General features: G+C 38.9%; 1 protein-coding gene across 2 annotated transcripts in view; it reads right to left on the bottom strand.

The window, feature by feature from the left end:
- kcnk10b (potassium channel, subfamily K, member 10b) overlaps positions 1-11055 on the bottom strand; it is an 18714-nt gene continuing 7659 nt past the window's right edge. For both annotated transcript variants that reach the window (XM_032500706.1, XM_032500705.1), the window contains exons 3-7: positions 4258-4375; positions 3384-3544; positions 3051-3243; positions 2816-2958; positions 1-2067 (exon numbers count right to left, since the gene is read on the bottom strand). In XM_032500706.1, the coding sequence (XP_032356597.1) occupies positions 1420-2067; positions 2816-2958; positions 3051-3243; positions 3384-3544; positions 4258-4375 (1263 nt within the window). In that variant the 3' untranslated portion in view covers positions 1-1419. The remainder of the gene's footprint in view (positions 2068-2815; positions 2959-3050; positions 3244-3383; positions 3545-4257; positions 4376-11055) is intronic.

Raw genomic sequence — 11055 nt, 5'->3', positions numbered from 1 at the left:
TTTCAAATGTATTCTCATGTTTATTATCTGGAAAAAGGCACTCACTACATTTAATGTGATCTGTTTATAAAATAAACTGTATACAACAAACGTGTCATAGGTCATGATCATGAAAATGTTAAGGATATCAGTTAACAGTTAAAAGTACAACCAGTATGTGTGTGTGTGTATTTCGCCTTTAGAAATGTCTGCAATGCACGCTAGTGATATATATATATATTCTGTAAAATGTAAAGAAGGCGTTGGGTAGTAGTGTCAGTGCCTGTGTGTAAAATGTGAATAAAGTTAAAGCTCATGTGTCAAACATTTCAACAAATTTCAGTGTGAAGATGATTGAAGCCACAATATTTGACCATTTCAGAAAAGAAATACAAAATAAGCAACATGGTATATTAGCTTCATATTTTACAGTTCAATGAAAAATTCAACTCAAGTGCTTGACTGATATAAAAAGGAGGAAACACAGATTCCAACATGCTTGATGAATACAAAATCAACAGCATCACATTCATTCATTTAAAAGTAATTTACAAAAAAAGACTGAAGTATGAAGACATTTGTGAAGTGAATGTCATATACAAAAATGTTTTAACATGGCTGACAATCCCATAGTGGTTAAATGTGTCTGTTAGTTGAAATCCAGCTCAGTGTTGATCCAAAATGGTGGCAATCATTTCTGAAATACATGTTTTTTTCCACAAAATATGAAAGAAAGCAGTACATTTCATCTTAAAACAAAAAGAAACATTATTACAGCTGTCATTTCAAGCTTTAAAGTTAGTCAATCAACCGCTATGATTGTGTTTTAATATCCATGCACAATTAAGGTGAACAGATATGAACTTTTAGTATGTAGTAATTTTACTGTTGGTTGCATTTTCAAAGTCGCATACCATGTAGGAATAATTGTACATGTCAACTAGGCAGATGCTCGTATTGTCTATTTATCCAGCATAAATACAACCTCCCATCCTCCATTCATTTTACGTCGTAAAATGGATACCATGAGCGTAGCTCTCTGGATTTCCTGCCCACATTATTAAAAAATAAGATTTAACATTAACAGACCGCTGTTGCTCAAGTGTCTCTTAAGAGTCATCAAGGCTGAAAGACAACAAAGCTGGAAAGATAGCTCCTATAGAAATAAATGTTCTTAAGAAGCCCATTCTACAGTAACATCCGATATGAGGTATTTTAAGTACAGCCTCTTCTGTCTCTTCAATTTTTTGGCAACATATTATCCTCCCATGGCTATGGCACGATGACTAAATTTCCTGGGAGCTGTTCAAATATAAGCATAGGAAACAGAAAGGCACATTTATTGACATCTCAAAGGATCATGCACTCTTGTTCTCTGTCTCTGTCTCTGTATCTTTCACTCTGTTTCTCTCTCTGTCTCTGAAGCACTCCATTCAATGCCTAGTCGTTCCTTCTGTCTTTGGCATCCCCTGGTGTGAAGCCATTCATCCTGCTGCACTCAATTGCGCACTGTGCCAGGTTTGTCAGACTGGTGTTTCCTTCTTTTCTTTCTTCGTTTTCCTCATCTGGGTCCCCATCTTCTTCTACTTCCGTCCTCTCCTCACCCCGCATGGCACTGCCATTGCTTATGCCTACACTCGCCCGTCGCTCAACTTCATCAATGTTCCTCCGGAGCTCGCGGTTCTTGTTACGTCTGGCCAGCTTGGTGAGGGATCCAAAGCGCAGGTTGAAGAGATTCTCCTCCGAGGAAGATGCCGTCTGTTCTGTTTGCTCACTCCCCTGATGGTCGTATGGCCCACAGGCCCCCTTCAGCCTTAAATTGTTGAGCTTGGTGTCGATGCTCTCCTGAGAGGAAGTCTTAAAGCGGCCGGCATCCAGGCTGGCAAACAAGGCTCGCTTCTCTGGAGACAGCATGTCCAGGGAGTGAGCTCGCTGCTCCAGGCCAAGTTGACGCCGCTCCATGCTGCGGATGGTAGCGGCCCTCTGGAGCTTGTCATGGATCTCAACACTCAGGCGGCGACGCGTTTCACGGAACTCTGCTCGAACATTTGCCTTCCATTCAGCTGCATGAGCTTTAATCTCCCCAACCTGTGACAAGAGTGCAGTAAGGAAAGATGTGGAAAATATGTGGAAAACACATGGGGTATAATCTGCAGCAGCAAGACATTGTCATTGTGGTACATTATTCTAAAGGCCCTGAAAACTAATTTCTCAGTCAGCTTCTTAGTGTGAGTGATGGGGTCTTGAATGATAACAAAATCTTCTGACAAAGATGGAAAAGTTTTGGATACTTCTTGGGTATCTGGACTGGTTCTCCTCCTATCTCTCAGATAGACGTGTTTCTGTGTCACATGGTCCTACATGTCTGAAACTGCTGCCCTTTCCTGCGGTGTGCCTCAGGGTTCTGTGTTGGGTCCTATTTTGTTTGCATTGTATATGCTTCCCCTCGGTCTTATTATTAACCAATTTAAAAGGTATCTCCTTTAAATGTTACATTGATGACATCCAGTTGTATGTCTCTTTTAAACCTGATGATACTGACAAATTGGCAATTTTGCACAACTGTCTGACTGCCATTAAGAGCTGGAGGGCGAACAACTATTTGCAGGACAATGCAGATAAGACAAAGGTCTTTATCGTTGCTTCAGCTAACACAGCTTCCAAAGTGGGATTTGGGGTCCCATTCTCCAGCTGTACAGTCTAATCTCAGAAATCTCACTGTTACATTTGATTATCCTATGAATTTTCTTCAACATATCAAATCATGTACATGTTTCTATTAATTAAGAAAAAATAAACAAACTGGTTGTTGTATCACAATCGGAATTAACCTCACCTCCTCTTTGGTCTTTTTAGACAGTACTCTGAGCCAGTCTCCGATCATACTGAGGACAGCCGCAAAGTACGCCAAACCAACCAAAATCCAGAACCACACCAGAGGCTTGTACCACTTCATATAGTCAATCCTACGGTTACCACCTGGAGGGGGGATACCAAACATAAGTCATGATAGTTTGACAAAACAGTAATCTACATTGTGATAGAAAAAAACATCCGCCGCATAGATCTACCTGCCACATAGTCTCCTATTCCCACTGTAGTGAGTGTGATCACAACAAAGTAGATGGCTTCTAGTGTGGTCCAGCCCTCGATGTGTTTAAAGATGACAGCAGGGATGGTGACGAAAACAATGCAGCCAGCCAGGATGAACAGGATGGTGGACGTCACTCTGATCTTAGTTTGGCTGATCTGTTTGTGTTTTTGCTGAGAAAACCAAACAGGAGAGATGCTATGAGAACAATACACCATTTAAAAAAGATCTAATGATGCTAGTGGGATCAACAAAGGTCCAAAGAAACAAATAAGAAACAAAAATAACTAAAACTAACAAACTTGCCACTCACCCTGAATATCTTCTCAACTCTCAAGATGCTTTTCACAAAGATGGTCCCCAGCTGGTCTCCAATCCCCGCCAACAAGAAGCCAAAGAGAGGTATGCCAAATATGGCATAAAGGATGCAAAAGATTTTCCCGCCCTCCGTGCTTGGAGCTATGTTTCCATAACCTGTCACAAACAATGAAAACAGGAGGCAGAGCAAAGAAGGAAAAAAACAGTGATAATACATGGCCGCGAAGATGTTATCAAGGGGAGGCGGAGGAGGTGGAGTGTTAAGAGTAAGATAAGAATAATAAAATCAAGATTTTCTATACAACATAATCAATTGAAGCCCATATGTACAATTTATTAGTTCCTGCTGCAGTGGTATGTGGTAAAAAGGCTCCTAGAGAGACAATGATTAGGTTCTTCTTAGAGAAAATTGCATTATGGCCCTAGAGTGACAAAGATACACTAAAAAAAGACAATGAGACACATCAAGGACATATGCATATTTTGAATACAATTTTATTTAAACCAGAGTCTGGGTTAAACCTACTTGAGCAGAATAATTATGCAATTGTAACATAATGTAATGTAAATTAAAGCTGGAGGTATTAGTTCTTGTATTCTAACAAAAACTAATACAAAATTAAAATATCTAGACAGAGAAGTAAATGAAGCCACTGAAAGCCAATGTTTAGCAGTATATTAGCAAATTCTTTTGCAAATTGGTTTGTTTTTAATCATGTCCTTTTTTATTTACTTAATATTTAACACTTTGGCCTTCCGTAGTTGCTGACCATCCTGTGGGTAACTTTTTATTTAATTAGGTAAAAACTGTTTCATAACAATAGCGGACTTAACTGGTATTACAGCAATAAAGAGTGAATTTACCTTACCTATGGTTGTGATGACAGTTCCAGCAAAGAAGAAGGCACTGCCCAGGTCCCAGTAACTGGAATTGTAGGATGTGTCTCCAATAGGACTCACTCCTGCACTCACAGCATCTATGGAATGCTGGAAAGAGAAAAATGTATGCATGATTTTGTGACTGGGGGAGAGGAATTAATCCCAGATCTATGTCATAAAGCGATAACACGAAGAGCTAAGTGGATGTAGTTACAATTAATTGAATCTTTTCAATATTTTATTTTGCAATGGAATCACATCCTTATAATATGATCATGTTATCGTGTTACAAAATGCATTTAATTAAAACACACTAAGCAAATAAAATAAGCGTTGCATTAAACAGACCTTGAATTAAACATACCTCTGATTATTTCATAATTTTAACATTTTGCAAACAGATCTCAGTAGACAAATATGTCTGCTGGTTGTGACCAGTTGAACTATAAAGGGATTTTTCTTGCTTTAGTCCTAAACAGGACAAATAATGCAGCAATTCACAACCACTGTCCTCAAGCATGGTCTTTTACTTTATAAAAAGGCATAGACTTATAAAAAAAAGTCTATGCAGGTAATTTTAATATTATGCAATACACTATCACAGTTGTATTGTTGTATTGTATCATATGAAAACACTTTGGCTGTGGACTGACAGTTTTTACAGTATAGGCACAAACATCTAGCACAAGATCTGTTCACAATACTTCACCTGGAGCTGTTTCTCCACTCTGCAGTCTTACTTACTTGGCATGTTTTACATTTATACATTTTACGCTAAATAAATCTACATAGACTCTTTTTCTCTTTTCTTCTGTGTCAGCCTTTTTCTTTAGTCCCTCAGCTTTATCCCCAGCATGTCTCAGGAAAAGCATCATTATTCTCATTGATTACCTTCTGGGCTCCATTACGTAGCCAAGAAAAGTCAATATACTATGTTGCGTTCTTTCTAAATTCACTGTTTATTTGGCAGTTTATTAGATAGCATTTCTTTTCTTATTTCCATGGAAGTTAATAGTTTGAATTTTGCCTCTTGGCTCCAAATAAACATCACTTCTGCTGACATGAAAGTCATAGTGGGGAATGCCTTTGGTAAGAAATAGGGTATTTCTGGGTAGATATAAAGTACAGCTTTTTCATTTACAGCAACCCCCAATGTATCCATGCAAGCTGTTAGTGAGATGCAAGTCCATCTAATAAAATATATATCAACTCTCGTGACATACATTTCAAACCAGACAGAGCGGAGGACCACTTCCACACACATCACTGCACATGCCTTTTCATAACATTGCATGTGATTAAATCAGCTCCATCAGTGCAGCTCCCCATATGAGACAGATTTAAATATCTGTAATTAGCCAATTACACTAATGCTATTTCATGGGTTTTAGCACACACAGCTACTTTATAGGGACAGTATCAAAGTGGTAATTATATAATAAACCCCAAAAAGCCTAATTCTGGAGTCAAGGGACATCTAAAAAAAGCCTCATGGAGCTGAATACTTTATGAGGAGGTCTATTTTTGACTTTCACCCTTTTCACGCCAAGTTCACACTGCATTAGAAAAGTGGAAAATTGTCTTCCACAGGCAGTTTTGAGGCGTGCAGATGCTGATTTGTTTCAGAGTGTTAATTAGGACGACAAATGGCTTTTTTGTTTCACACAGGCTCTCCTCCATTCTGACTGCACAGAAGAATCAGCACATAAACATTCTTGCCGACACACAGTTGCCACCAAATGTTTATAACAGGCTCTTTGCTGAGTGTTTTCATATTTTACACTGAGAGCAAGTTAATTCACTGCAGATCTTCATCTTCTCAGTGTACTTTTCTACCCCACCAGTAGCACCTCCAGGAAGTGGCCAGGTAGGGGTGGGCAGCCAACCTGATAAAATCTCTGTGCCCCCCTTGCGAGTCACATAAGCATAATATTTGTGTCTGGATGCCCTCAGAGTTCTTATGAAGACTGGACTGAGTTTGGAGTTTTCTGTTTGCTGTGTTTTTCCTGCTGTGTTTCTGTCCTGCGTTTCCTTCCTTTTCCTATCTACACACCTTCTCTCAATCAGCCTCATCAGCCCTCACGCTCCCAGAGTTGTTTCCCGCAAATAAGCTCCCCACCTGTTTTCCTGCCTAATCACCTTTTCCTCTCACCTGAGCATATCACCCCATGTCACCACCTGCACGTTATCCCCTCGTCAGAGTAGTCTGTATTTAAGTCCTCTGGTTTTCAGTTTGCTCTTGGATTGATCCTTGGCTTTCTGCTCTAGTGATCAACACTTTTGATGCTATTGTCTGAGAATTTCAACATTTTTCTGACCTGTTTTGGACTGTTTTAGTGCTTTGGGGGCTTTCTGTGACACTTTTGACAACCTTTCCTTTATACTCACCTGCTGTCCTCTGGTTTGTCTGTTTGTAAAGTATAAATTATTACCCAATTTTCTGTTACATCTAGGCTTCTAGCCAACTTCATTCAGTGATTTCTTTGAATATTTAGTTAAAAGAAACCCAGATTTCTGATATAGGAACTTTGAAAATGGGTCACATTTGACCTGAGGACAACCGGGTGGTTAAGGAATAAATTAGCCTGAAGAACAATTAATCGCAAAACTAGTGTATATGATTTGTGACTCATTAAAACAGGATTGTTTTGGAATTCAAACTGTATGGGTATTAGTCCATGTACTGTATGTCAGGTAAAACGATAACTGTAAAATGAGAAACCAAAGTATATCAGTTTGTGATTCCTTAAATCTCATATTGACATAGTTTTCAACTAGCTAACTACAACAGTATAATAAAATTCCTGAAGTTAAGTTATGGGTTTTGGTTTGCTCACCCCAAGATTTCCAGTGACTCCATCTGGCCACCCCTTTGAAATATTTGTGCCACTGTACCACAGCAGGTGATGGCAGTGATCCAGCCAACATGGTGCCTAACTCTGTGAAGCGGTGCCAAGCACTCTCCTCTGCAGCACTCGCCGCTTCGCAAATATCTATAGCTTACTTCATCTAACACCTTGAATCAGTTTGTTTGTGAAGTGAGTGGAACAAAAAACAAATTCAAACTTTGATACACAGACATATTACACTCAGTGGCCAATTCATTAGGTACATCCGCTCATTTAAATCTATGTATGTAAAACCCATAGTCCAAAAAATGTAGGAGTAAAAAAAGTGCAGTGTTGGGTGCCTGGATAGCTCAGATGATAGAGTAGGCACCCATATATAGAGGTTTACTCCTTGACGCAGAGGGCCAGGGTTCGACTGTGACCTGCAGCAATTTGCTGCATGTCTCTCTCTCTTCCCTTTCATGTCTTTAGCTGTCCTGTCAAAATAAAGGCTTAAAATGCCCAAAAATCACATAATAAAGTGTAGTATTTCCCTGTGACATAAAGTGAAGGAGTGTAAATTAGCATGAAATGGAACTCACAATGACTAATTTGAATTTGTTCTTAATTGAGTAAATGTATTAAGTTACATTCCACGACTGTACACACAGCATCTTGTATTGAGACGTGATTTCATGTGCACGTCTTTTTTTTGTGTGATGACCCTGGGGAGCCAATTTCCTCATTACTGTGGCATTTTAGATGTTAAATAATAAAGCATCTAACTGTGATAGTTGTTCTCACAAACCATCATAAATCCATATCAATTTAAAATATCAAAAATCCCATTGTGACTGGCTTGGTCGCGTGTCCTGATGTAGATTCACTGCAAGTAGCTCAGTGTTTATGAAAGTGTATTTGTAGTTAAGTGACTCATCAATAAATGAGGCTTGACTGTTGTCAATAGCAGCATGGCTTCACAGTGTGCCAAAGTGTGAGTCATCCAGACGGCGCTGAAAAAGCCAATTAGGTCTGCTGCCTTTGTGGGCGCACACTGGGAAAGTGGACAGCACGGCTACTAAGGCAGACATGAGAAGGTCAAAAGACATACATGGACACACACATGCTGTGGAGCAAAGTTTTTCAAGTGCATCCCCTTCTGTTGTCTCACGCACACACACACACACACACGCTGTGAATGTACACCAACATGCCTCCCAAGGTCGCCATTTTTCTGTCAACTTCTTCGCCAAACAATTCAACCCCAGTGTATCACCACAGCTGTGTTGCCACAGAGGATCTTTGTCCGAGTGACAGCTTGACACAACACGAACGGACCGATAACCGAACCTGTTAGAGAACCAGACAGCCTCTTTGATGGAGTGTGAAGAAGCATCTTGAGACAGTAAAGAAAAAAAAGTGTTATTTGTCAGTTTGAGTTTTTCACATGGCATTCATTACTTTTGGCAATGCTTAGAGTTGAAGTACCATCATAGCTGAGTGATCAATCAATATTATTTCTTCTGATTTAAAGAAAAAGTTTGATAGAATGTTGGGAAAATCAAATTTTTGCAAACAGTTAGCTGAGAAGACTGATACCACTCTCAAGCTAAAGGTTCGATAAACATGAAGCTACATTCAGCAGCCAGAGTTAACAGTACATACCTACCAGCACGAATAAAGCTAATTAAACTGATAATCAAATTCTTATCTGCATACAAAAAAAAACACAAAATAAAAACAAGTTGTAGTTAACCAAGGGGTTAAGTCACTGCTCCCACCTAAAAATAGCCTGGCACATAAACCATACCTTATCATTTTATATTCTGGTTTTTGTATGATTTAAACAATTAAGATATACAGTACACAGGCTTATGTTAATTTGGGAATTTCCTTAGGAAATACTCATTGATTTTTTTTTTTTTTTTTTTTTTTCCCCCACAAACTTATGATAGCACTTTTGTGGCTTAAAGGTTGTGCGCTGCAAGGGAAGAAGAAGAAAGGATGCTTCTCTGAGAAAGACTAACAGAAAATATGTGGGTGGAAAGAAGGAAGAGAGAGAGAGAGACAGATTCCAATGTTCACTGGAGCAGTGTTGAAGAAGCTGCCTACCATCAAATGGAGCCATTCTAGCAAAAAGTGGAGCACACCAAATGCAATGTGGAAGGTTGTCTCTTTGGGGTTATTTCAAACTTAAGAGAATCAGAGGGTCCACTGTGGTGCCACATGAATCTTGTATTTTTTTTCAGTCTACTTAAGAAAAACATGGAAAGCACATTTTCCAAAAAGTTTTTTTTTTTTTAATTTTTTCTATGCTTTTCTGCAAGACTTATTATATTTCCGTATGTGTTCTGTAGAATACTGCTAATAAGTTACTCCTGCTGGTTAAAAGGCATTTACCAGTTGGTCCTTGTGTTTGTGTCACAAACAGTTAGTCTCTAAAGTAGATTTTCTGCAAAGGAGTGTTTGAGTGTGTGTTCTCGGTCCTGCTTTTTCTATCACGGCACTCCCTAATATATCAAACTTTCCACTCTGGAAACTGCACACCGACACATCTCAAATTATTGTCCAAGCCTGCTTGCAGTTGCACATGTCAGCTTGATGTATTGACCTTAAACCTCAACCTATAATTCTGGGTGTGAAGCATCACCATACCCTGTGTTATAAAGCAATTGACACCATATGAAGTCAGGATGTGATGGGATTTATTTTCACAATCTGCTTTTTATTTGGTCCAGTTCACGCAGATATTGGTTTAGAATGAAAGCTTTACATGCCATGTTGGCAACATGTGGAACATTGCCGAAACAGCATGCTTCAGGTAAGCTTGAATCAATTTACGGCGTCATAGTTTAAGGAGTGGCAGTCAAAATTTTTAACAAAAAGCTGTTTTATCTAGGGTCAAATGTTAGTGCACAAAATGAATCATTCTTATAGATGCCACATTTCATTCTATGATCAGACATACTTCAATGTGGTGTGTAGTAGAGCTGTGCAAAACATCAATATTATATCAGTATTGTGATATGAAACTAGATATTGTCTTAGATTTTGGATATCGCAATATGGCATAAGTGTTGTCTTACCCTGGTTTTATAGGCTGCATTACAGTAAATTTATGTCATTTTCTGATCATACCAGGCTGTTGTAACTGTTCTATTATTTGCTTTTACCTACTTAGTCATTAAATCAACATTACTGATGATTATTTATCAAAAATCTCATTGTGTGAATATTTTGTAAAAGCACCAAGTGTCAACACCACAATATCATTGCGGTATTGTTATTGAGGTATTTAGTCAAAAATATTGTGATATTTGATCTTCTTTATATCGCCCAGCACTAGTGTGTAGTGTGAGTATTGACTATCAGAGGGTCACTCAGCTCCTGAAATCTTCCTGAATCTTACAAACCCCAAACATTTGACTAAAGTCCTTGTTCAAAGATATATAAGATACATCACACAGGCTTGGCTAGAAGACACAGAAATTTGTCTTCAAAGATTTCTTACAAGACAGCACTGCTCTTGTGGCCGTGAGCTAGTTTCCCTTTTAAATGTGGGTGTTTTTAAAGCCTCACCCTGGGATTTCATATGTACTAATACAATTATTATTAAAGGTAAAAGGCATGTCTCAAAACATACCACCATTCTATTGTAATACTAATGTAGGCTGTTTACTACTTAGCCCTTGGAACACGATGAATCTGTGAGTTTTTTACTTGTTCTGGCAGATGCGTCTAGTTCCCCACCCGTTTAGACAGATTGCTGGCTAGGCCAATCACAACAATGTATCTCATATGGGGCGGGTTTGATACGATGACTGACCATTTGCGAAGCCTTTGGCTTTACACAAAGTACGTGATGACATAACTTTTGGCTTGTGCACTCTTGCGCCAGGGGCAAAACAGTGAGCATGAACCTACAGGATTATATCTCCAACCTGGCCTGGGAACACCTCG

The sequence above is a fragment of the Etheostoma spectabile genome, chromosome 20, assembly GCF_008692095.1.
Source record: "Etheostoma spectabile isolate EspeVRDwgs_2016 chromosome 20, UIUC_Espe_1.0, whole genome shotgun sequence".
In the NCBI taxonomy this organism is placed as follows: Eukaryota; Metazoa; Chordata; class Actinopteri; order Perciformes; family Percidae; genus Etheostoma; species Etheostoma spectabile.
This window is presented reverse-complemented; position numbering and strand designations above follow the sequence as displayed.